The 27,938-nt window shown below is 38.9% G+C and overlaps 1 protein-coding gene across 1 annotated transcript; it reads right to left on the bottom strand.

Annotated features, from left to right (window-relative positions):
• Positions 1–2,672: 2,672 nt before the first annotated feature.
• LOC110730193 (AT-hook motif nuclear-localized protein 23-like) lies at positions 2,673–4,490 on the bottom strand. The gene has a single exon (XM_021909971.1). The coding sequence runs from the start codon at positions 4,046–4,048 to the stop codon at positions 3,134–3,136; it is 915 nt and encodes a 304-aa protein (XP_021765663.1). The 5' UTR covers positions 4,049–4,490; the 3' UTR covers positions 2,673–3,133.
• Positions 4,491–27,938: the final 23,448 nt, after the last annotated feature.

The following is a 27,938-nucleotide window of genomic DNA, read 5'->3' as shown; positions in this document are numbered from 1 at the left end:
GTTGTTTTTAAAAAAAAAAAAATTATTTTTTGTAATATTGAACTATTGAAGCTACTTAGACTCCCGTTTTAATAAACTTATTTCATAAATATATGTTGTAGTTTGTAAAACTTTATTTCTACTTATTGAATATATATCTATATGTTAGGAAAAAACGTTGCACAACATATATATTCCCTTATAAGTTATAACCTTAGTCAAGATCATCGACATGTTAATCACATAGTTTGATATATGTTGATTCAGTTCAAGATGTGTACTTCTATAATATTTCCATCCAAAATTAATTGTTGTGTTGATAATATTAGTCTCTCTAATTAAACAAAGGTACATAGTACATGGATGCATTTGATGATATAATACATCGTACATGATTCCAACATATATAAATGACAAAAAATACACGATCACATCACATCTATCTCAAAAGATTGCTCCATTATATATTGTCCCTAGCTTTGAGTTATATATCCCTTGCATTGCTTACCCTAGCATTGAACCCTAACTTGCTTTAATTCAGTGGACCTTGATATCATACATTAAAACATACATTTCATCAAATAAATCTTAAAGAATCTTAATTTGTATGATTGATCATACGTAAGATCACATATTTCTATTAAAAAACCACATTAAGGTTATGGATAACATTAATTCATCCATGACATACATCATACTTCCATATTCACTACATATAATTAGAACATTACAATCGACCTTATTACAACAATATAATTAAATAAATTAGGTCATTTCACAATCAATGTAACCAAACAAAAGGTAAAGTTCATCCATAAATAATTAAGTTTAAGGTGTTAAATGTCAATTATTTGTGACCATACTTAAGCAAAAGCTTTCTTAATATATTGAGCTAAATCAATAGTTAACGTATATAAATCATTGCTTTGGAAGTTTACTCTTGGCTAATCGACTCGATTTCATCGATCGGAGATACCGGAGAGACATGTTGTTTATTCGTTTCGGCCATAACATTGGCTGGATTAGTTGATGAATAAGATAATTAATAAATAATTAACTGACAATTAGCATGGATATGGAGCTAAGGACAAAGGAGCTAGTTATTAAACAACTCCCTCAATCCCTCATGTTAGCGTATCCGACGGCAACTTGGATATAAATATGCAATTAAATTCGCAAAACCATTGTTTTAAATTAGTCTTTTGAATCAATAAATCGAAACACAAAATAAAAAATATAGGGCAAAGATTGAAAATATTTAATAGGGAAGACATATATATTAAGCATTAGCTACTTCTTAATAATTAAGCATGAAATTTATAAGTAATAGTAATATACAATATGACACTTTTTTTTATCAAATGTTGCTGCCATTTAAAAACAAAAAGGTGGAATTAGAAAAAAATTTAAATAAGATCATATTAATATATATTTATAGAACTTCTCTATAAAATAGTATCAAACTAGTAAGCTGAAAGATAAGATAATGTTCTACTGTAGTAATCTATATATAATTAAGCATCCATGTAAACATAAATTATATTGATTGTACTAAATCTAATTCATTATAACAAAAAATATTTTATATTTCAAGTATATATCCAGAACATGTAAAGCAGCTAGATTGAAAACACTTGAAGTAGTTAATTAATTCAGGAAAATCACAGAAAACTTCAAATTAAAGTACCTTAAATCTATAAAATAGATCCAATATAATGAAGTCAACATATAACGATAATGTAGTTAAATGTTGGTTAGCTTTGTAAAATATACAAATTATTACTCAGTAATGGATAATCACGAATTTTCAACCCATATTATTGAAATTTTCAATCATATAAAGATGATCTATTATTTAAGGACAGAGCAAGTACAATTTTATTTATGGATGCATATGAGTCCAAAGAATTATACAAACCACATGCTTCAAAAATCAAAACATAACTATAAAAAGCCCTAAAATTTTTGCTAAAAAGAGTAAACAAAAATAGATTTTTTCTTATGTGTCTTCCCCTTAAAATAGAAGTATAATTTTATTACTTTGCCTAGAAAAATGGCAATTATAATTAGAAAAATAAAAATAAATTTGGGATAAAGAAGAGGAGCAGAAGTTCTAGAAGAATTGACAGTTCCCAAATTGTAGAAAAAACAGGAGAAAAATTAAGTAGCAGAAAATAATTCTTAACAATTTTAGTGAAAACTTGTGAATGTTTATGTTTTTGGTAGGACAAGAAGAATCCTTCTTACTGAGAAGTAAACCCAATTTTGTTTTCCCATTGTTTTTATATAACTCTCTACTATAGTATTTATTACTTCTCCCTGAAAACAATGCAAATATTTTTTTAAAAAAATATATAAAATAAAATTAAAGTTGATGCACATGATGTATGTTTGTAAATTGTAATGATTTCATTTCCCAAATATTCATCATATATATAATATGATGGAACATGTTCTTAAACTATACAAGATTTCATTAAAAACTATATATTATGATTAGATAATGAAGTTATTTATGTATATATATTGGTTAGTTAACAATAGGAAAAGGGATTATATATTTTGTTATGGATGATTGTGGATTGGTAAAGACTAATTAATTAGCTATTAAGAAAAACATGTATGTATGAATATTAATTATCGAAATTAAGATTCATCTACAACTGTGTCAACAATCCTCACACATCAATTTCTTTTTAATTCTCACTGAATTAATAATAATTAAGATAGACATAAACAAACAAGCTGATTCCTTCATCAAACACACAAGAAAAATGGAGCTTAAGAAAGAGAGAGACTATTTCCAGAATTTCCAAAATACAAAGAAAAAATAAAGGGAAGTTACTTCCAAGAAAAAAAGTACAAAGAGTTACATGATAGTACCATGGATTATTATTATTGTTGGCTGACCTGCTGATGGATCCTTCAAATGTCGCTGTTGCGAAGGCGAGAATTTACAGCAATTTGATCATCATTCATCATCGTCTTCGTTGTTGTTGTCATCAACATCAAATGGCTGGGAATGGATGGAGTTTGAGTTGAAGTACACTAGCTAATTAATTCAACTTTCTAAACTAAAAAGAAAAAAAAAAAAAAAAAAACAAGGTGCTTCTGGTGTTGATGTTGCTGTTTTGAGTTTGATTAATTTGTAGTATTATCCAAATGGAGGTCTACCAGCTGAATTGCTATTAGCAGCTGCCCATCCATCAACCGGCAACTGGCAGTTTTGCATATTCAGGGGCAAATTTAAGAAAGGTAACCCTGAAGATGAGTCTGGAAACTGGGCCCCGTTTCCACCGGCTGTTCCGGTTTGCATCTGGAGGGCCCCACCTCCACCACCTGCTGCTGCCGCTGCTGATTCCTCCTCTTCCAACGGCAGCCGCTCGTAAGCCACGTTGGTGAATGAGGCGGCGATCACGATAACGGGACCCGCAGCTACGAGCTCACCGACTACGTTCCCCCCGACCACCTGCCCCTGACCACCAGCCAAGAATATGGTTAGGCTGGTGGCTCCAGGTGGGGCAGGTGGTGGTAAGAACGAGCCGGAGAGCGAAAGGATCTCGAACCGACCGTGTAGTGTAACAACAGCTGAAGCACTAGTCCCACCACCTCCCCCAGGTTGGCGGAGACTAACATTTGTAACTGTCCCAGTTCCGCTGAGGACACAGATCCCGCGTTGCCTCCTACGAGCGTAGGAGGCAACGCAGTCGAATATATCACAACCACTAGCTACCTCCAGGATATGAGCTCGGAGAGTGTTAGCACTCTCCCGAGTTATTATCACGGGAGGTTTAGGTTTATTCTTCGACCCGGGGGGTCTACCTCTGGGTCGACGACCTACCACGTCTCCAGGGCCAGATTGCCCTGAGCCTCCCCCGGAAACGTTGACTAGGTCTAACCCATGGTGGTCGTGGTCATCATGATCAATATTGTTGTTGTTGTTGTTATTGTTATCGTCTTCTTCAGACGGGTCCGACCTCTGCTGTAAGTGGAGGTCGGGCCGGTGATGACCCTGATGATGAAGTTGATGAACATAACGATTCGCTGTGCCTAAATCTAAGCCAGCCATTCCAACAACAGCATTCAATAACACACACAATAATAACTTAATTGTACTAGGACTTGAATTTTTTTTAATAAATTAAAGTAAACTTAACTTATAAAAAAAATTATAATAGCCCGGATAGATGGAAGAAGAACAGTTCTATTTTTTAAAAAAATAAAATGTTTGTTTTTGTGGGTTGGGGATTATTTTTAAGATTGACGAATATTTTATGAAGAAAGGAAAAGGAGAGCTCCAGAAGTCGAAGTTTATATAAAAAGAAAAATAAAAACAAAGAAAATTAAAATAGAAGAAAAATTAGAGGAGGTAAGAGTACAGAGAAAGGAAAGGAAGAAGCTAAGCTGGAAAAGAGGAGAGAGAAAGTTTTTTTAGAGAGAAAGATAGAGACGCAGTCATTTCTCTCGTACAGATACACCATCCCACTCTAAAAGTTTAAATATACATCAAATTATAAATTAAAGCTTCTGTTTTATTAAAAGAATTATTATATTATTTTGTTTCTTTTAATTTCTTTTGTTACTTTAATTTTATCATTATTTTATGGTTTAATGTTCTTACCAATGATCAACGCGTGTTAGAAGCGCGTAGTCGTTCTTCGTAGTCTTTCTTCAAGAATGAACTTCTATTTGGGTCTTATAGTTTTATTTTTTTTGAAGTTTGTATTTTTAATTCATTATTAGTTATTTTCATATAAAAAAAATGAAAACTATAAAGAAAATTTCTTTATAAGTAATGAAAATAGTTGTTTTTAGTAATAACGGATTATAAAGAAAGTTGTATTGGTGGATACACTAGTAGAATAAATGTAATGGGAAGCCCCAAATGGCAAGCGGTTTTGCAATTCCGCTTGCAATATTGTAAATGGCAAGCGGTTTAGGGTAAACCGCTTGCCAAATTGTAAATGGCAAGCGGTTTGGAACATGAACCGCTTGCCATTTGTTTAAAAACCCTAAAATCTCACGCTCTCTCTCCTCCTCCTCTATATTTCTCACGCTCTCTCTCCTCCCCCCCCCCCTCAGTTTTCACGTTATCTCTCCTCCTCCTCTCTATTTCTCACGCTCTCTCTCCTCCTCCCCTCCATTTTCACGCCCTCACTCTCTCCAGCTCTCCTCCATCTCCTTGTATTTCTTCTCTCATCTCCGTTCTCCATCTCCATGAGTTTTAATTTCATCGCTTCTCAGTCCGGTGGTGGTGCGACCATCGAAAAATTCGACCCACGACCATATTTTCGAGCAAATTGGAGCCAAGACCATCATTTTCGAGCAAATTCGAGTTTAGACCATAATTTTCAAGTTTTTTAGGTCAAATTCGACCATAAAAATCTAGATCTAGAGTTTTCTTGGTTGAATTTGACCCTAAAAACCCAAATTTCAAGCCAATTTCGAGGTTATGGTGGAATTCATGGTATTTTTTTTTAAGTTTTTTTTTTAAAATTTTATGGTGATGTGTGGTTTAATTGATTTGTTTCAGGCCGATCTGGTGTTGGTGGGGGTTTTGTTGGGGGTCGTGGTGGGCGAAGTGGGTTGGGATCTGGTGGATGGTGGGGGTTTTGGTGGGGGTCTTGGTGGACGAATGGGCTGGGATCTGATGGATGGTGGGGGTCGTTTTAGGCGAAAATGGCTGGGATTTAGTGGGTGGTGGTGGTGCGCGTGCGTGGACGGTGGTGGTGGTGGTGCATGTGGACGGTGGTGGTAGTGGAGCAAGTGAAACAAGAGCTGTTGTTGTTGTTTTTTTTTTTTTTTTAATCAAGCTGTTGTATTATTTTTATTACTTGTATTAATTTTTTTTTTTTATGAAATGTAATACTTACAAGTTACAACAATCAATTAATTTATCTAAATATTATTGGTTTTATATATAGTTTGTTCATGTATCAATTTTAGTGAAAAACACCAAAAAAAATAAAAAATATTTTTTATAGCCATAATGGGCAGCGGTTTGGCGCCAAAACCGCTGCCCATTCACTACAAATGCAAGCGGTTCTGAAACGCTTGCCATGTAAAAGGCTAATGGCAAGCCCCCTAAAAGCATACGGTTCAGAACCGCTTCCCATTAGGGGGTTTGAACCGCTTGCCGTTACATATTTTCTACTAGTGATAAGATTGTTTTTAAAATATACATACTTTGTAGTTTATCTTGTACTCACGTTGTGTGTTTGTAGCTACTCGTATTAAATACTTCATTTTATCGCAATTAGCTTATGTACCTGAAAAGAATAATACATTTCATTCAATAATCTAGATTAGCTAAGTGGAATATATATCTAACTCCTTTTGGGTTAGGGGTTGATCAAGTTTTCACTTTGTTACTTGGTAATGTAAAGTATTAATCTTGGTATCTAGAAGTTGAGCTTTCTACCTTTTGGTTAGTTGGTTGCTTGATGTCATCCTTTTATGTGTTGGGTACTTGGGTTATATCAGGAGAGGTTCCAATGGAGATTTAGGAATTTGTTAATCCATGTCAATGTTGTTAGGGCCTGCTCACTTCAGTTTAATTTCAATTCAGTTCAGCTCCAATCAGTTCAATTCAGCTTCTAATTTCCTTCTTTTATAAAATATTCATTTCAGCTCTATTCAGTTCAGTTTAATTTAGCTCCAATCAGTTTAATTCAGCTTCTAATTTCCTTCTCTCATAAAATATTCATTTTAGCTCTATTCAGTTCAGTTTAGTTAAATTCAGTTCAATTCAGCTCTAATCAGTTCAATTCTGTTCAACTAAGTTCAATAAATGTGAACAAGCCCTTAATAAGATGACTTTGAAAGTATCACTAGGCTTGAGTTCTCACTATTTGTGATATATGAAGTGCGATAAAAGGAGATTTTGAGCTTAAGATTTAATTTGATAAGAATAAGATCTTGAAAAGTAGCTATAAATGGAAATTGGGGCTGGCTAATAAAGCTAGACACTTTGGCTATGCTAGACAATGCTAACTGAAATAAGATTGAGAGTGATAAGTTAATCAAAACGAAAAAGGTAGTAGCTGAAACTAATAAGGTAGTTAATTAACTCTAGTGTTTGCTGAAGTTAATTATTTAAGGAAACGTGGATTGGTATGATCATGTAGTTTGTCTATTAATAATTAAAAAACCTTAGCTTTGACTCATAGGAGAAAATGTGGAAGTATGAGGCTACTTGATATGCTTTATTAATTACTTACTTAGTTACTTAATTAAGTTAAGCCCAAATCAAGCTAAGCTTCACTTTGTGTACTACTCATATATAACTTAACTTTTGAAAAACCTAATAAGTCATTCAAAGCATCACTAAAACTTGGTTGCATGCAATTCTAACTTTCAGTTTGGTCAAGGTCAATGTGAATAGCATAATTTTGTAATTTGAATTCACCAAATGCCAATGTTACATTAATTGAATTTACTTCATTTGTGTAAAACCAAAATACTATTCTGTATAAGCTAAGCGAATAGGTCAATGTATAACTATTTTAAATAGGGAAGTGATTTTAATGTTGTTCAAACTTATGCAAGATTATGTTACGGACAATTAAATCATCTTCAGGTTAATGTCTGTCTCAAGTTTAGCAGAGAGTAACATTGACAAAGATACGGAGAAATCATAATACCAGTTAATTTTAACATGATCAGGATAGATTTACAAGACGTTGATGATGTTATACTAGTCACTGAATAATTTTTGTTACTAGTAGCACTAAATTTTTTAATTGTGTAGATGAATTGAATCTTTCATGTTGTTTATTAAGAGAAAATACAAAATAAAAATTGAGAGTATTTCAGGAAAATTCATATACTCTTTCTAGCCCTAACTTATCGTATTATATAATTAGTATAGCTCAAACTATGAGTAAAATATACAATAGCTAGATCTAATTCTTTCATCTTAATAATGTTGGTTACACTAATTAAATATGTAACCTTTTTCAGCTCTTAAATTAAACAAAAATTAAATAAACAGTACGTACATAAAAATAAAAAGGAAAAATTGTGAAGACAAAGGTGAGTCAATCTAGAGAAGAAGATGGGATTGGTCAACTTAAAAAAAGAAAGACAGAGCCATAATAAAACTCTGAGTAGCAGAAAATCCTAACAGGACTTTAAATAAATGAATGACTCATATATTAATTAAATGTCATGTCACTACTCTGAGCAGTGGGTGGGAAAATTGATTTTCATAGGTAAAAAACCCTTAAACATTAATTTGTCCTTTCTCCTATGTAATATTTCTGATGCGACAGTAGAAATGCATCATATTTAATTCCGTGACTAGAAATTTAAGAATAACCTACTTTTTGAAAGTTTGTACCCCGTTGTAGCAAAAAAAAACACACACGGGAGGTGTTCTCCTCAACTGAAACTAATAGATATGGTCTGATTTTTTAAGGTCTGATTTAATCTAATCTAAATTTTTATTATTTAGTTTGGTCTGATCTTATTTAACAATTTGACTAAATTTTAACTGCATTTTAATACTACTTTATATATTAAAAAAAAAACATTACGGAGTATTAAAAGGGATCTTTTTAGATTCGTCTCATTATTAACTTTTCAAATACTCCCTCCGTGTTTTTGTAAGTGATACATTTTTAATTTCCGCCTGTGTTTTTTTAAGTGATACATTTCCTTTTTTGGCAAAACAATACATTAAAATATTATATCTCTTTCCTCTCATGGCCCCCACCCAAACCCACTACTACTTTTTTATTATATTTTTCCTCTCACATTCATTACGTTTCAATAAACTATTAACCCCACTATCTTTCTTTAACAATTTTTTAATACTCCACTACCCCACTTACCTCTTATTTTATTTAAGTCAATTAAATTGCCTAAAACTATGTGCCGGTCAATATGTATCACTTAAAAAAACACGGAGGGAGTATGTAATTTTTATAATTTTTTAATACGCGATTAACGATATTTAACGATAAGCAAATGATAATAAAAAAATTCTGAGCTAATCTGCCTGGTTTTTTCTAATTTGGTCTAATCTGCTAAGAATTTATTAAGGAATTCATCCGTTTTTAAATACTTGCTCCACTTTTCATTTTCGGTCGTTTTTAAATACTTGCTCTATTTCTTTATTTGGAAAGCTTTTACATTATTTAATTAATTTCTCTCAACTAATGGAGCCAACATAAATCATATTTTATTAATTTCATATTCTCACTCTTCCAATTTCTCAACTACTTTTTTTTTACATTTTTTTTATTCTTCCACCTACCCCCACTGCCTCCATATTTTATTATTTTCTCCAATTTCTCCTAAAATTCCGTGCATATAGAAATGAAACACTTGTTTAAAAAGAAAAGAAGTAATAAGTATCTAAAATAAGTTGAAGAGAACAAATCCATACACTATTAAATTTGAGATACCTGTCAGTTAATGGGATGTACTTTCTTGGTTTATTTACTATATACACATTGATGATTTTGTTAATTACTACGGATTAGTTTATACTCCGTATATGGATTGGAGCTTGGCTATATGAAAATATATCCTTGTACTTTGCTGAATTATATTGCCACTTAAAATTTTGGGTGTCATTTGAGATTTGATTTCAGAATGCTATATATTTTATGTTTATTGTGATTTCTACATTAGTGATACTCCTACTTCCTACGTTGTAAAATAAATTAAACTTTACATACTACTCTTATACCTTAATTACCTTTTAAAAAAACCTAATATGTCATTTTATATTGTTAATGAATAGTACTCCGTATATTGTACTCAGTATTCATCATTTTTAAAAAAAAAAAATAATGAATACCCAATCATTATATAATTAATATGACTCAACAATTGAGTATATAAAAACACTATAATTTTTGGAAACTATCTTAGCAATATACTTCTTACATAGTTATATAGTTAGAACCAAGTTCAATCTTGGGAAATATTCTTTCATCAACCATTATTTGAAGGACATAAATAAGAAAATAAAAGGTCTTATTGCTATAATATACTCATCTTAAAAAAAATCCCCTCACTAAGATTATCTAGAGTATTTATTGAATGAAACAAATTATTACTTTCAATCACATTAGTACTTAAAATCATTGATAATGCAACACAACACTTAGTCAAAAGCTAACTTTTAATCCTTATACATTGGTTAAATAAGATGATGGACGCATATGCACAATGCTCATTGTGTATTTGTTGAATATCAAGTCTAAAATAAAAGAACATGAATATTAATCCCAATAAACAAAAATGTTAAAATTAAGATGATGTCATATTCATTGGACCATTTTATATTCATTAGAGTCTATATTAATTTGTTTTACTCTTTATGTTCTTTGATTTTATAATTGATATTAATTGGATGCAGAGACGCACAATATACCTCTACTATTGTGCATATACCTCTACTCTACCATATATATAATCTAATTATTGTACTAACTGTTCACCCATTTGTACATTTTATGGAACTTTTAATTTAACTATTTAAAGAGCTAAGAGTACTTATTTGTAAAGCAAGGCCAATCTTGGAACTCCGTTGTTATTAGGAGTGACCTCCAAACAAGGGGTGGGGTCCCTAGCAAAATATGGACCCACATCTCCTTATGACTAGGCAATTTATTGTCCGCTCCTGTTAATATTTTCACACAAATATTTGTCCATTTCTTCATTAGATTGGTCCAATATATATCTTCTAAATTCCCTTTTGTCTCCTTTTTAATTTTTAAAATAACATACGTAGTAGAAAATTATAATAATTTTCAAAAATAAATTAAAAAAAGGTAATGGGATAGATTAATATAATATAATATGATATCATATTATATTATATAAATACATCATTAAATTGAGCTCAAAGCAAATGTTACGTGAGACCTAGGATAATGTTGATTGGATATATATAGACAAGAAATTCAAACCCCATTATTTTTTTTCTTATATTTAACATATAATTATACATGTCTCTCTTTTTTCACTGGCATTTTTCTAAGAAGATTTGACGTTTCTGATTCGTATTTTTGAGATTTTGTTTTGCTTTGACCTATTGACATGATACTTACAACTTTTTTATAAAACTTTTATGGAGTAATATTTCTCAACTTAAATCATTGTACAAGAATATATAATCATGATTTAGATGAATTATGACTTTGCATGCAAAAGAAATCATAGCTCTCCAAACAATAATTATAAATGGTCATACATTCAAAATAATATATTTAACAAAAGTTTTTTTAAATAAAAAAATATACTCTGTACAATGTAAATGAATGAACGTTTGAAATTTTTATTATCATCAGTGTACACCTATCATAGATGATATAATGGGGTATTTGGTGATAGGAGTGATACAGTGTCGTAACACACACGTAATTAGTGAAAGTAGTTAGGGGTCGATTCCACAAAGAATATGTTTGGGTCCAATTTAGTCAAAATTGGGCCGGAGCACTAAATGATCCAATTAAAAGCCCAAGGTCAAGGTTCAACTCTCCAATTGCTCAAAAGTCAAAAGTCAGCCCACAAAGTAAGCCAATTGGGCTAAAGCCCAACCTCTCCAAGTATGATGAGGTATAAAAGCCCTCATATTAACACATTCAACATCATATACACTATCAGACACAACAACACATGCATCATCACATACATTATCTCATACACGGATTATTCCAACTCATATGCTCATTCTTGCATTGAGATATACTCCACAAAAGCCTCAAGCTACAAACTCTCTTGCATAGTGTCTTCCTTTTTACACATTGTACTGACTTTAGCATCGGAGGGGCCTTCCTCGGAAACACCCCCGAGGCTAGTTTACGTGTGTTCACTGTGCAGGAAACCTTCGGCCCAACACAGCTTGGATCGAATCCAGTCTTCTCCATTTCAGTGGACCTTCGGCAAGGTCCCATTGTTTTCAACCGAAACAATTTGGCGCCGTCTGTGGGGAAGACTTTCAAAAATCTTTAAGCCAAATTCCTAACCAAGATCATCTTGCAATTGTCTTAGCAGCCATGGCTAAGAACCGCAAGAGCAAAAGCCTCCGTCAAGGAGCGGGCGAAAAGCCTAAAACCCCTACACCATCGCCCTCGCCGGACCGGAACTCTCCCAAGGGTGCCGGCTCGGGGGGAGGATCACACAAGGAGGATTCCCTATCTCCTATAATGCATGACTCTCAATATAGGCCGGACCACTCTCGGTCTAGCAGGGGTCAGTCTGATCATAGGACATATTCAGTGTCCCGAAGCCAACCATCGGCTGCACGGCCTCATGCCCACACTCGGCCGGGGACCCCTTTGACGGGGCCCAGTTCGGAAGAGGTGGCAAGAGCGCTGGCAGTACTCATGGAGGCAATGAGGGCACAGAATATGCCACCGCCTCGTGATCGAACTCCTCCGCATACCCGGCATCAGCGGAGGAAGTTAGACCATGACGGTGGGAAGCTTCCTTCCTTCCGGGAACTGGAAGAGTGGGAGGAGGATTCTTGGAAAAATGAAAAACAGAGGAAGAAGAACTCTCAATTATTTAAAGGATCCTCATCCTCAAGACCAGCAGCGCATAAGAGCAGCAGCTCAGCTTCTCGGCCAGAATCTACTCGCCGGGAACCTGAGACTGCTCGCAGAAGCGTCCTTGACCGACTCGGCGGCCAGGAACCGAGCGTGCGTAGTCGCCTCACGTTCCCTGCAGCCGAGGCCCAGACTTCCCAGCCAGGGGCGAAAACCACTCCTACCTCTCAGAGAGGGCGGAGCGCGGTCCCTTCGGCCAGGAAAAAGGGCAAGGCCATTATGCTTCCCGCTAGTTCACCATTCGAGCAATGGATACTAGAAGAGCGCGTACCCACGGTTAAAATACCGTCGCATATCACATATGACGGGACCACGGATCCGAAGGACCACGTGGCCTCGTATGAGACTCATATGCATCTTTGCCCTAGATCCGAGGCGACTTGGTGCAAATATTTCCCAACCACTCTCAAGGGGGTCGCGCAAGCGTGGATCTCCAAGGGAGTAAGGCAAGGCTCCATAACAGGTTGGGATGATCTGTCCTCCAAGTTCAGGAGCAAGTTTTCCACGGCAAACCGCCGAGAGAAGACTACCGCAGAGCTCATGGGTCTGCAACAGGGGGAAACCGAAAGCCTCCGAGACTACCTGACCCGTTTCAGTAACGAGTCATCAAGCGTCTCTCAGCTGGACTAGGGGCTAGCTGTTTTTGCAATGCAGAATGGCCTTCAGCCAGGAAAATTCCTAGACTTCATGGTCATGCATACCCCGCAGACCTTGGAGGAAGCTCTTAGTGCTTCGGATAAGTTCATCCGAGCCGAAGAATGGAATAAAGCAAAAACCCAACCTCAATCCGGGGGAGGGAAACAGAGGCAAATACCCTTGTCTGAAGGCCAAGGCCATAAGGCAAAGGGAAAATCAAAGGCCTCGGAGCCATCTTCGGCCAGCGACCTAAAGAAGGACAGGTTTGCCTCATACACAGGCAGATACGAGTCCTACACTCCGCTCTCTCTTCCACGCGCCAAAATTTACAGTGTGACGAAGGAGGAGCAGAGTTACCGAAAGCCGAGACCACTCCCAGAGTGGTATCAGCGAAAAAATAAAAATCAGTGGTGTGAGTTCCACGAGTCTTCGGGCCACAACACTGAAGAGTGTATCCAGCTGAAGGACCAGATAGAGGACATGGTCCGGAAGGGATACTTGAAAAAATACATCGCGGATCACCGCGAGAAAAAAGAATCCGAGAGGCTAGCAAAGGACCCTCGGCAGGACCTTGATTTCCCCCGGAAAAACAGTAAAAAACCGGAGGGGAAATTCCCTCCGATCAATGTTATCTCGGGAGGAATATACTCTCGGAGGGAGCACAAGCGTCACCTTAGAGCTTTGACTCACCAGGTGAACAACGCTGACATTCAATCTCCCCAGTCGCCGGTGCCGAACATGACGTTCACAGCCGCCGACTGCCGGGGGATTACGTTCCCTCACGAGGATCCGTTGGTGATCATCGCCACGGTGGCCAACCACGACGTCAGTAAGGTCCTTGTTGACGGTGGCAGCGGAGCAAACATTCTGTTCCGAAAGGCCTACAACCAAATTAAGCTGAAGCCCAAGCACCTTACGCCGGTACCCTATCCGGTATCCGGGTTCAATGGGGCTTCAACTTATCCAGATGGGAAGGTGACACTTCCTGTCACCATCGGTTGCGATGAGGCAGCCCGGAACGTCATGATTGAGTTTTTGGTCATCGACGCTCCTTCAGTGTACAACGTGATTTTGGGGAGACCCATAATTCACGAGATCCAAGGGGTCGTCTCAACTTATCATCAGCTGATGATTTATGTCTCAGACGCCGGCTTCCCCGAAAGGATACAGGGCAACCAGAAGGACGCCCGAAGGTGCAACTACCTCAAGCCATCCAGTAGTCGCCCAGATAACGACAAGGATGAGGAGGAGAAAGAAAAAGAAAGAGAGCCAAGCACAAAAAAGCCGAAAGGCCTAAGTGCTTCGGCCCAAGGGTCTGTGCCCAGAGAAAAAGGTCCCGAAAGGGAAAAGGTTGACTCTTCATCTGAGCCGAAAGACTCAGAGAGCCAGCCGAAGAACACAAAGACTGGGACACCTGCTGACATTGGCAGCAGACCAGATTCTGAAGAGTCCAGTCCATCGGCAATGGACATGGACCAACAGACTGAAACAGTTGAGTTGGCCGAAGGAGATGCTGAGAAATGTGTAACAATCGGGATGGACCTTGATCCTAACACCCGTTGTGAACTTATTCAGCTCCTTCGGGATAACAGAGATGTGTTTGCTTTCTCGGCAGCTGATATGCCAGGGATAAGTTCAGACCTCATCTCCCATAAGCTTAATGTTGACCCAGCGTGTCGACCAGTTAAGCAAAAGAAGCGGAATTACTCCGCCAATAAGAACCGAGACATCGCAGCCGAAGTCAAAAAATTATTGGAGGCAGGATTCATTGAACCTTGCCAATATCCGGAATGGCTGGCAAATGTGGTGATGGTTCAGAAGCCCAATGGTACCTGGAGGATGTGCGTTGACTTCACGGACCTAAATAAGGCTTGTCCAAAGGATTTCTATCCCTTGCCAAGAATCGATCAGCTAGTCGATTCGACAAGTGGCCATGCCTTAGTTTCATGGACGCATTCTCGGGGTATCATCAGATCTTTATGCGCCCCGACGATCGGGCCAAGACAGCATTCGTCACGAACGCTGGGGTGTATAATTACAAAATGATGCCCTTCGGATTGAAAAATGCGGGGGCAACCTATCAAAGGCTGGTGGATCAAGTTTTCGCCGATCAAAAGGGCCGAAACATGGAAGTCTATGTTGACGATTCAATCGTCAAAAGCAAAAAACTAGAGGACCATGTAAAGGACCTGGCTGAAACTTTCGCCACCTTGAGAAAGCATCAAATGAAGCTGAATCCGAAGAAGTGTGTCTTCGGCGTGAAGTCAGGGAAATTCCTGGGTTTCATGGTCAGCAAAAGGGGGATTGATGCCAATCCCTCTAAAGTCAAAGCGGCGCTCGACCTTCCTGAGCCGAAAACGAAGAGGGATGTTCAGCGGCTCACCGGAAGAATGGCAGCCCTTTCGAGGTTCATTTCTAGAGCTTCGGATAAGGGGTTACCCTTCTTCAAAGCCCTGAAGCTCCCGAAAACAAAAGAGCTTGTTTGGGAGGAAGAGCAAAAAGACGCCTTTCAACAGCTTCGGGAGCATCTGGCTCAACTCCCAACGCTGGCTTGCCCAGTTGAAGGAGAAACTCTATACCTATATGTGGCCGTTAGCCCAGCCACCATCAGCGCAGTATTGCTGAGGGAAGAGAGTAAGAGTCAGCAACCGATTTATTTCGTCAGTCATACACTGACGGATGCCGAGACCCGCTATCCTCTACTCGAGAAAGTTGCTTTCGCGGTAGTGGTAGCTGCTCGGAAGCTGAGGCCCTATTTTGATTGCCATCAGATAGTGGTCTTAACTGATCAGCCGTTGGAAAAAGTTCTTGGCAAGGTTGAAAAATCCGGTAGACTAGCCAAGTGGGCTTTTGAGCTCACCGAATTCAGCATCAGCTACCGTCCGAGGGCTGCCATCAAGGCTCAAGCCCTGGCGGATTTCTTGGCCGAATGCTCATACCAAGAAGTGCTGGACAGTGACAAGAAAGTCTGGACCGTGTTTACGAATGGGTCTTCCACCGAAAACGGTTCGGGGGCAGGAGTAGTGATAACTTCTCCCGAAGGCAAATCCTTTGAGTATGCACTAAAATTTTCTTTTAAGGCCTCGAACAATGAAGCCGAATATGAGGCAGCAATCGCCGGCCTACAATTGTGCATCTCCTTGGAAGCCGATCATGTCTGCTTAAAAACAGACTCTCAGCTAGTTGCATATCAGATCAGTGGCAGCTATGAGGCCAAAGAGCCCTCCATGATAGCTTATCTTGCCAAGATCAAATCAGTCATTGCAGAGCTGAAAACTTTTGAGGTTCAGCTGATCCCAAGGGGTCAGAATACTCAGGCCGATGCACTCTCCAAACTTGCTAGTTCATCTTTTACCGAGCTGAACAGGTCTGTATATGTAGAAGTGCGTCGAGTAAGAAGTGTCGACGAAGCACCTGAAGTGTGCTGCGCCGACCCAGAGCCTAGTTGGATGGAACCCATTTTAGCTTTTAAGCTTCGGGGAGAAACTCCTGAGGACAAAGCTTTGGCCTCCAAAATGAAGAGAACCAGCTCTAGGTTCATTGTCTTCAAGGGGGAACTTCTGAAAAAGTCCTTCTCAGCCCCATTGCTGAAATGCGTGGGACCAACAGATGCAGATTATATCCTGCGGGAGATTCACCTCGGCATCTGTGGGAACCACATTGGGGGAAGAACCTTAGCCCACAAGGCATTGAGGGCCGGATATTACTGGCCCACCATGATCGCAGATGCTAAGGAGCTGGTTCGGAAATGCGAAAAATGTCAAAAATATGCTCCAGTTATCCATCAGCCAGCAAGGGATCTTCAGCCGATCCTTAATCCACTCCCGTTTGCCCAATGGGGACTGGATATACTGGGACCATTTCCAGAGGCTGTGTACCAGAAAAAATGGCTGATAGTTGGTGTCGACTACTTCAGTAAATGGATCGAGGCCGAAGCAGCCTCGAACATTACAGAGCAAACTGTCAGAAAATTTATCTGGCAGAATATCATCACTCGCTTTGGCATCCCGAGAGTATTTGTTTTCGATCATGGGAGGCAATTTGACAACTTACCGCTGAAGCGATATACAGATCAGTTCGGCATAAAACTGGCATTTTCAGCGGTATGCCACCCGCAGAGTAATGGACAAGCCGAAGCAGCAAATAAACAGATCTTAAGTGCCCTCAAGAAGAGGGTGGAAGATCAAAAGTCCAAATGGCTAGAGGAGCTCCCTGGAACCCTTTGGTCCCTTCGGACAACTGAAAAAGAGGCAACGGGCCACTCACCTTTTGAACTGGTGTATGGTGCCGAAGCCGTCCTTCCAGTGGAAATTGGCTCTGAGAGCCTTCGAGTGCACCATTTCTCGGCTGAGAATGAGCGACTGATGAGGGAATCTCTCGACTTCCTCGACGAAGTAAGAGACTCAGCTCGAGATAAAATGGCGGCCTATAAGCAGAGAGTCAGCAAATTTTATAACCGAAGGGTCCATGCAAGGCCTCTCAAAATTGGAGATCTTGTCCTTCGGAATGCTGCTGCAGTTCAGAAAGGCCGAATCCATGGGAAGCTCTCAGCTACATGGGAGGGACCTTATGAAATTTATGATGAGCTTCAGCCAGGGACATACCGACTTCGGCAGTTGGATGGAACTGAGTTGAAGAATCACTGGAATGCTGATGTACTGAAAAAATACCATGTGTAAACCCTTCGGGGCAGAACAATCTTTGTAAGTACATTTTGAACTAATGACAGGCCTTGGAGCCGCCATTTATATAAAATTTACAACTGTTTATCCTTTCAAAATTTTCTTTGTTCTATCTACTCTTTGAGGGTTTTTTTATTCAGCCTCGTCTGAAGCCTTCGCCTTCGGGTAACTGGGTTTCAGATTGCTGACAAAACCTGTCTTTTTAAAGAACACCGGTCTTTCAGCTGAAGTCAAACTTCAGTAAGACTTGTTCTCCAAAGACATGAGTCCATGGACAATTCTGGGATATTGCCTTAACTGAGCCTTGTATCCCAGAGAGCCATTATCCGAAACATTGCCTTAAGTTGGCCCTGTGTTTCGGGTATCCATTTTTCAAAGATAGCCAGAAAATCAAGGATAACAGCAACAGTTGAAAATTTTTAAATCAGCCTCGTCTGAAACCTTCGCCTTCGGGTAACTGGGTTTCAGATGGCTTACAAAACTCATGTCTTTTTAAAGAACACTGGTCTTTCAGCTGAAGTCAAACTTCAGTAAGACTTGTTCTCCAAAGACATGAGTCCATGGACAATTCTGGGATATTGCCTTAGCTGAGCCTTGTATCCCAGAGAGCCATTATCCGAAACATTGCCTTAAGTTGGCCCTGTGTTTCGGGTATCCATTTTTCAAAGATAGACAGAAAATCAAGGATAACAGCCTTTTTAAATCAGCCTCGTCTGAAACCTTCGCCTTCGGGTAACTGGGTTTCAGATGGCTTACAAAACTCAGTCTTTTTTAAAGAACACTGGTCTTTCAGCTGAAATCAAACATCAGTAAGACCTGTTCTCCAAAGACATGAGTCCATGGACAATCCTGGGATATTGCCTTAACTGAGCCTTGTATCCCAGAGAGCCATTATCCGAAACATTGCCTTAAGTTGGCCCTGTGTTTCGGATATGCGTCTTCTTTAAGAACGCTGGTCTTTCAGCTGAAGTCAAATTTCAGTAAGACTTGTTCTAAAGAAGTTAGTCCCAGAAAGCTAATATCCCAAGCATTGCCTTCAGTTGGCCCTGTGTTTCGGATATCCAACTTTCAGACAGTCAATCTTCAGTAAGACTTGTATCCCAGAAGCATTGCCTTCAGTTGGCCCTGCGTTTCGGATATCCATTTTGAAGAAGTTCAGAAATTGCTTATTCAACTAAAGTCATACTTCAATTTCTGTGGGGGCAAGAAGCATGCAGTGCAGCTATGTTCGGCAGAGTTGAAGAAAAGAAACAGTAAAGCATTCAAAAATAAAGCAACTGAAAAAAAAATTTTGAGCTACAAGTTCAATAATTCAGTATCGGCAGCCGCCCACAAGCGGAAAATAACAGCTGCCGAAATACGTACATAAGCAAAAAAATAAAACTGCTGTACGACAAGGCAAGCTGAAGCAAAAAAACAAGGCAAAAAACTCAGAAAGCGGCAAGTCTAAAGTTAAGCACATGATGAACCGCAAGATTCTGAAGACGACTGCCCGAGTTCCTATGCTTCAGCCGGGGGATCAGACTGATCAGCGTTGAGTCCCATGGTGGCCTCAGCCCCAGCAGCCGAAGAGGCGGGCTTTGCATTTTGCCGAGCCTCCCTTTCCCTCTGCTCAGCTTCCAACTCCAGTCTTTCAGCTTCCTCTTCGGCTTCCTCAGCCTTAAGAATTTCAGCTTCAGCTGGAGTTGCATACTTCATGTGAGGGTCTTCGGGATTCTGGACCCACTCAGCACATTTAGACCAGTCCAGCTTCGGCTCAGCATGAAGGCAGAGTCTTCGGCATACTCGGAATCCGTTTCTGAAACCCATCTCATATTCCTCTTGGGTATAAACACGGACCTTGAGTGAAGCCTCAGCATCAGCCAGCTTCTTCTGGGTCTCCTCCAAGTCTTCCTTGGATTTCTTCAGCTCATCAGCGACTTTGGAGGAGGAACCCTTCAGCTCATTCAGCTCTTGCTGAATTTGGAAAGCCTTTGTCTGAGCTTGGGCCACTTCAACTTTCTGGATCAGCAGTTGATCCTCAGCCTCTTGGAATTTAGCTCTTTGGGCTTCAGCAGCAGCAGCAGCCTCTGAGAGTTGGACGTCTTTGGCCAGGAGCAACTCTTCAGCAGCCATTCGGCTGGCTTCAAGAGCCTCTAGACGCTGCTGCACTTCAGCTTGTGCAGCAGTTCCTTCTTGAATTCGGCTCTCAATAGCAGCCTTGAATTTGGAGACGTCCACTCCCATATGCTCCTGGAGGAATTTTTCCCCTTCCATCAGTGGGGGAAAAACCTCCATCTCCATAGCATCGCAGAAGGTTTTCAGAGCTTCGGCAGCTTTTTTACCGTACTCCTCAACCTCCTGCTGCTTCTCTTCAGCTGCTGCTTGCTTCAGCTTAGCAAGCTTAACTTCCTCTTCAGCCACCTTCCTTTCGTGCACAGCAGCGTCTACCCTATCTTGTAGGGTATCAATCAGCTCTACAGTGAGAGTCTGATTGTGCACGAACTGAAAACAGGAAGACAAAAAAAAAAAAAATAAGTAATAAGAAAAAAAAAAATAGGGCTGAATTTCGGAGGAAATGAAGGAAAATTACCTGCATCATCAGCAGTTGGTTAGACCTGGCTGGGTCAGGAACTGATCTACTGGATTCGCCCATCCCAGCAGTGGCCTTCAGCGACCAGATCCTTGCCCTGTCTACTTCGGACATGCCAGCAAAATTGCCGAAGTAGGCTGCAGCTCCTTCTCGGTTTTGACCCCATATGAGGTCCCAGATGTGATCTGGGATTGGAATTCGGGGGGCCGAGAAACCCATTTCTCCAGAATGCAGAGTCTGGAAAGAAGGGAAGGACGACGATGGAGCTTGATGGGCCTTGGTTGTCTCAGCATCGTCCTTCTCAGAGGAGTCAAGTACTATGACCTCCTCTTCTTCAGGGGTGAGGACGAAAGCCTCAACCTCTCTTGCGATATCTGCCGTGAAGCCTTCAGCACTTGACATCACGGCATCTTTATTTTCGTGCTCAGCAGCACTCTCCTTGATTTCTTCTTGGACCCCTCCCTTAGGTTCGGGAGTTCTCTGATCCACCTCCATCTCAGGAGGTGGCGGAGGGGTCTTTTGAGGAGATTGGGGTGTTGGCTGGGGAACCCTCGGCGATCCATTGCCTTCCTCAGGTTCCCTTATTGCGACGCCGATGGTCATCGGCCTCTGCTGAAAATCATGAGGGCCGATGATGGCCATCCTTCGGCGCCTTTTCAGAAGAGGCTGCTCGTCCATATCTGAGTCTGAAGACTCTTGTATTTGATCTTCGGGACGAACAGGAGCTTTGCCTTCTCTGTGTCTGTTACTCTCTTTAGACTGTAACAGACAGGGGGGAAGAAGAGTGTGAGTAAAAAAGTTGTCTGAAAGCTCACCGAGGTTTTCAGCAAAGCCTCGTCTTCTTCAGCTGCTCTAGCTGCAGCTTCGGCTTCAGCAGCTCTGGAGGACCCTTCTCCTCCTTCACAAGCCTCAAGTACCCGTGCAACCTCTTCGGCTGTGCGGGCAGCTTCAGCTTCCTCGTTCAGCAGCTGAAACCAAGGGTCTCTCTTCTTCCACCAAGGCTTCTGCCTCTGATACAGAGCAACAGCCTCAATTTGGAAGTGGGAAGAGTCCAGATGAACTTCCCTATGCCTCGGCTCAGTGATAGACGGGGCCCGTTCAGTTACAACTCGCTCTCGGTTAACACCAAGACGAGCGTAGTTAATACCAACGTTGGTCTCGTCCCGCTCTGAAAAAAGGAAAGGGAAAAAGTTTAGCTCAGATATGGCACAGCATAAAAAAGCAAAGCGAGAGAAGAAAAAGGTAGTTAAAAAGCCTCGGCCCCAGCCGAAGAAGCTTACCATCCTTAAACTTTCGGCTGAGGCCAACAGCTGCTAGCATGTTCTCTTGGAAAACGTAATGCGTATCGGGGAGCCAAGTCTCCGGGATATGCTGCATTCGACCACTTCCCCCCGGGTTCGGCAGCTTGCCGAAGATATGTTGCTGATCCAGGTTCGGATCCGCCCCGTTATCTGCGGGGGGACCTAGACTTCCCATTTCGGGATCAGGCTCAGCTAAGTACCGGGGAGCGCTGAAGACACAAGGGTGGCCCGGATCTATGGGTGCCCTAACCCAAATCCATTGACCTCTCCAGTCCTTGTCTGAAGAGTCATTTGGCCACATGGTCAAATATTGGGGCCGGGACTCAATCCGATACCACCCAGAACCATGGCTTCCGTGCCCACTCTGAATATTTGGCACTAGCCGATGGAGCTTTCTGAAGCAGTGCAGGTTCGGCACGTATCTGAAGAACTTGCAGACCCATAAGTATGTCATCACCCTTCGGATGCTGGTGGGGGTTAGCTGACATAGGGAAATGTTGTAATGGATCAGCAAGTCTCGGACGAAAACGTCCAAAGGGAACCTCAGCCCATACTGAAGCTGTCTCGTGTACACCCCCACATACCCCGGGGGTGGACGATGGATTCTATCGGATGCTGAGGGCATTCGGCACCAATATCCATCAGCTTCAAAAATGCCGTAGTGCAACTCAATTTGCTCAGCAAATCGATATTGATCGGCGTTCTCTACCCACCATGAGTAGGGGCGGTTCTTTATCATGGCCGAAGCGACTTCGGCATTCTCCCACTCTGAAAACCCAGGGAGGATATCCCAAAGGACAGCGGGAATTTCATCGTCCCGTCCAGAAGCACTCGGCTCATCCGTTCTTTGAGGAGGAGCCGAGGAAAGGGGAGTCGCCCTAATCCCTTCAGCAGGGACAGACTCCGGCCTTTGACCATTCCAGGTCCCAATCCTATTCCTAGGATCGGGAATCGGCCTTGCTCTTCTTGGAGCACGGGCTCTACCTCTAACTCCTCTTGCCATGGATTATTTCGAAGTGAAAAGTCGAAAGAAAGGGGGAAGGAGTTCGAATTCGAAGAAAAATAAACTGAAATCAAAGGAATTTACCTTAATCTGAAGCGAAAGTTGCCGATTTACGAGTTCGTAGTGGCAAGTCTCAGTTTCTAAGCTCAATGCTCGGGGGAATTTGCGAAGTTTTGATGCGGGTTCTTGGTTTCTCTCTCGAAGAATTCTGGGTTTGTGTTGGTGAATAAGTGAGGAGAATGACGCGCCTCTGTTTATATCTCCAGGTACGGGATACGAAGAGTCTGTGCTTTAATTTCTCTTAAGTACCCACTAAGTAACCATTAAACACATGTCTTGTGATTAAACTGCCCATTATCCGTCCAACTTCCGCAAATCATTAACCGTTGTTATCTCATTAATTACGGTTTAAATTCAAATTTTTGGATCAATTAAATCATTTACTTCCCTCCTTTTCTGAGTTAAATCAAACCCGACCCGTCATTCTTCCAAATCGGGTCTGGGGGGCAAGTTGTTTGGGTCCAATTTAGTCAAAATTGGGCCGGAGCACTAAATGATCCAATTAAAAGCCCAAGGTCAAGGTTCAACTCTCCAATTGCTCAAAAGTCAAAAGTCAGCCCACAAAGTAAGCCAATTGGGCTAAAGCCCAACCTCTCCAAGTATGATGAGGTATAAAAGCCCTCATATTAACACATTCAACATCATATACACTATCAGACACAACAACACATGCATCATCACATACATTATCTCATACACGGATTATTCCAACTCATATGCTCATTCTTGCATTGAGATATACTCCACAAAAGCCTCAAGCTACAAACTCTCTTGCATAGTGTCTTCCTTTTTACACATTGTACTGACTTTAGCATCGGAGGGGCCTTCCTCGGAAACACCCCCGAGGCTAGTTTACGTGTGTTCACTGTGCAGGAAACCTTCGGCCCAACACAGCTTGGATCGAATCCAGTCTTCTCCATTTCAGTGGACCTTCGGCAAGGTCCCATTGTTTTCAACCGAAACAGAATATATTTGCAAATAATTAAGAATAAGATCCAAAACAATTAACAAAGACTCAAAACAATGGAATCAATGAGTATGTGTCGAATGCATCATATTCATTGTTACCAAATTCTTTGATGTTGTTGGACATAAATGTCAAAGAGCATGGTAAATTGGTAAGCAGGATTAGTTAAATGCGGCAGAGAATAGCAGATTGTGAGAAACAAAATTGGGAAAAATCAGAGGCATCACGTGTGATCAAATAGTCAATGAAAAAAACAACCTTCGTTCAGCCAGAACAAGACAGTGAGTGAGTGAGTGAGTGAGTGAGTGAGTGAGTTAAGTGAGTGAGTGAGTGAGGAAGGGATGAAATGAGAAAGATTGAATGGAGGTGACTATATAGCTGTCGGCCACGAGGTATTTGTCTCTTTCTTAGTTATATGACTCCCCTATTCTCCGGGGGCCACCTGTCCATATATAACCCCTACTTGCACTACTATCGAGCCCTTATAATCATTAACACGTACAACTTCATTGAATCAGATTAGATCAGAGTAGATCATATTAGATTAGAGATGATACGAAGTTTAGCTAGAAGTAAGTTACTAAGAGGAATTATCCTAAATTCCTATAGAGTAATAAACACACTACACAGTAAGACATGTTCTATTGAACTTATTTTTAAGTTAGTTGATCAACTTATTTATTGTAATTGTATAATTTGATTTACTTTAACCCAATTCAATTAAATTCAATCCAATTTAATACATCACCATATTACACAATAACAAACACGAACAAAACATTAATTCAGTTTAGTTCAGTAAATGTAAACAAATGCTAAGGGTGACACTGTAATCTAGCTCAGGTGAAGTGGGGGTTGCTGGTTGCATATTGTTTGCTTGTGTTAGTAAAAAAAAAAAAAGAGAAAAGGGTGGCATATAGTACGAGAGTAAATATAATGTAGAAATGGATGGAGAGAGGGTTGTGTATGCATAGGGCAGAGAGAAAAGCGAAGCAGGAGTAACACTGAGACTCTTTTCTGACCCAATTAACACAGGAATGCTCCCCCGAGTTTTTAGGGCACCTTACCTCTTAAACACAAACTTGCTCAATCTCACTCACTCACTCTTTCTGCTGTCCCTTTTCTCTCTGATTTTGGATCTCTCTTTATAATTCTATGACACTACTATGTCATGTGTCACACTTCACCCTGCTCATACTCCGTATTATTATACTCTTACGGACAAAACCATATTCCATTCATGTGTTTTCCACCTCATTTTATTACCTCCGTTGCATATTATTTGTAACGATTTGATATAAAGTACAGAGGAAAAATATTTAATCGTTGCAAATAATATATAACAGAGGTAGTATTATTTCACTGCCTCACCAATATTTTTTAGCCTTCAATTCACTATAATCAACAAAATTTTACTAATTAATTAAATAAAGTTAGAGGGTTCAAAAGTAAAGAAGTTGCTAAATATTAGCATTGACCTTACTAATAAAGTGCTTATTGCATTCTTATGATCTATTCTTGGAGTATCCACCTACCAACCCCCTTCTCCTACATACATATATTCAACTCCTAGAACCTTTTATTTATTTTTTATTTTTATTTTAAGAAAAAAAAGCTTTGCTTCCTCCATCTAAAATGGTAAATGTATCATTAGGGGTAATGTATAGATTGGATTTTCTATTTCACTTGTACTCCCCACTTATATTTATTTGCTCAACTCAAGACAAAAGTATTTATGTCTAAAATCCGACTCAATCCACTATTATTCCTAACAAATACTTACTTTTCAACTTTTAATTAAACTTGATTTTTGTCTATAATTTTTATTCAAGTGGATTAGTTTGGTGAGTATCCATTAAAAATTATTTCTAAGTGTCATGTGCACAATTGATTAATGTTAACAAAAATGTGTTCATAATGACATAATCTAACTGCAAAACTAGGCAATAATTAGTTTACTTTACTTAGGGTTGTTAAATTCCTAATCCAATTGCTGTAAACATTATACATAATTTTAAATTGTATTCGAATAAAATAATTAATTTACTTGATGATTTAAATATCATCATATGAAATCTCAATCTTAAAATTTTAGGAATATAGAAGTACGGATTAGCTTGAATAACTAATCACGGATTAGATATTACAAGTATATATGACAAATTCGAAAAACAAACCTACAGAAGAATAGTAGTATATCAAAAGAGTACAAAGATAAAATCATTGATACAACTAACATTCATAATAATATTACTAGAATACTAGTTTCTTCTTTAATGGTACTTGGGAGTAGGAAAAAAATAGCCAAATGATACACATACTCTGATCCGAACTCTATTAGCTGCTTGATTTTGAATTTTTGATCATCACGTTTATTTATCCTAATTTCTTGTAATTAAAGATGCGATGCATTACTAAAAATAATAGTCTTCCTATTTTCCTAACAATTGTGCTATTATTATTATGAAGTACGTACTCCGTATTATTTTAGAAAATGTTACAACAATTTTAAACTACACACATACTATGTACATATATTGAGATTAAATAATAATGCGAGTTAGTGTTAAGGAGTAATGTTGATGTTAGTTTGACAGATCAAATAATTGCAAGCACTAAAATGCATTGTGATCCTAGAGCAAATTGGACTTTGGGTTTGAAAGTACATGTGCATTTTTGTCGTATTCTTAATACTTGTAATTAATTAACAATATCTTTTCGGTAGTCTCACTCATAACACAACAATTAACCAATAATAATGCTTCTACGGACCTTACCCATTAATTAACAATCCGTAATATGCGTGTTCAAGTCCGTCGATTAAATTAAGACCCAACATTTTTTAAGGACTTGTCCACTATGAATATGTTCAATGCAACACTAACTTTTGTGATTAATTAGTTTTTGATAAAGAGGGGAAAAAATATGTTTATGTTGATGGTTGTTTATCTATCTGTTCACCGACAAATTAATAAATCGATCGATAATTAATTAATTATACAAGTTAATGATTATGAGCCACATACACGAGAAGGTGAATAAAATTTGAACCTATTCCTTGCTAACAATGGAAAAAGCTAAGATCTCCTTCGATTTTAAAGAGCTTTTTCCATCCTCATTATTTTATACTTTTTACTATATGTGATCAAGCACAACTTATATAAGGCTCAATACTCCTCACAGAATTTACCCATGTTAAACACATGTATTTCATATAAGATATGAAACATGGCTTGGGGTAAATTCATAAAAAGTGGACCACTATGAGTTCATGTATGTGTATAGGTATCATGTTATTACTGAGACATGCTTATATATGAAAGGATAATTAAAATCAAATATAGAAATATGAAATTGAATAGAGGTAATAATAAACGGATGACGAGGTAGTATAAGTGATAATAAAAGTCAAAGTCCAAAAATCTTAGCTCTGAGGTTTGATCACAGAGTCATAACAATAGCGATTACTTTTTGTTGTTGTTGTTGTTGTTGTTGTTGAGGGAATACATTAACAAGATTATATTAAATTGATTTCCGCCAAGGAAACAACTCCTTGTAGAATATTGCCAACACAAAAATAACGATTACCTAACACTGATTTATGGCATGTTCACTTCAGCATAATTTCAGTTCAGCTTCAATCAGTTCAGTTCAGTTCCTAATTTTCTTCTCTCATAAAATATCATTTCAACTCTAATTAGTTCAGTTCAACTCCAATCAATTATGTTCAGTAAATGTGAACAAACCCTTAATAAATTTTTTTCTAATTAAATGTTCAATAGTGACCAAATAATCTCACTAAAACTATTGATCTGATCAAATACCCTATATCTAGATCGAATAATATTAAACTGGATATTCGGATATTTTTAACTCAGCCCTAGTCAAAATAAAGCAAAAGACAACAAAATGATACGGAGTACACCCAAAAATTTGCCATATTTAACAGATAGAAATGGTAGTAAATTTAATCGCTAATTGACAAATAGTACCAAAAAACAAATAGTACGTACTGAATCACAACAGCGTATTGTCATTTGCTTTCAATTGAAAGAAAACAAATTTAATAAGTCGAAGAAACAAAGATAAGTGGTCATTATTTTCTTAACAAAATAATAATAATAATTAATAATAATATAAGTTATGGTGTCTTTTTCACCTTTCATAAGGAA

This window comes from Chenopodium quinoa, unplaced genomic scaffold (genome assembly GCF_001683475.1).
Source record: "Chenopodium quinoa cultivar QQ74 unplaced genomic scaffold, ASM168347v1, whole genome shotgun sequence".
Classification (NCBI taxonomy): domain Eukaryota; kingdom Viridiplantae; phylum Streptophyta; class Magnoliopsida; order Caryophyllales; family Amaranthaceae; genus Chenopodium; species Chenopodium quinoa.
Note: the sequence above shows the minus strand (reverse complement) of the source record. Positions and strands in the feature narration are given on the sequence as shown.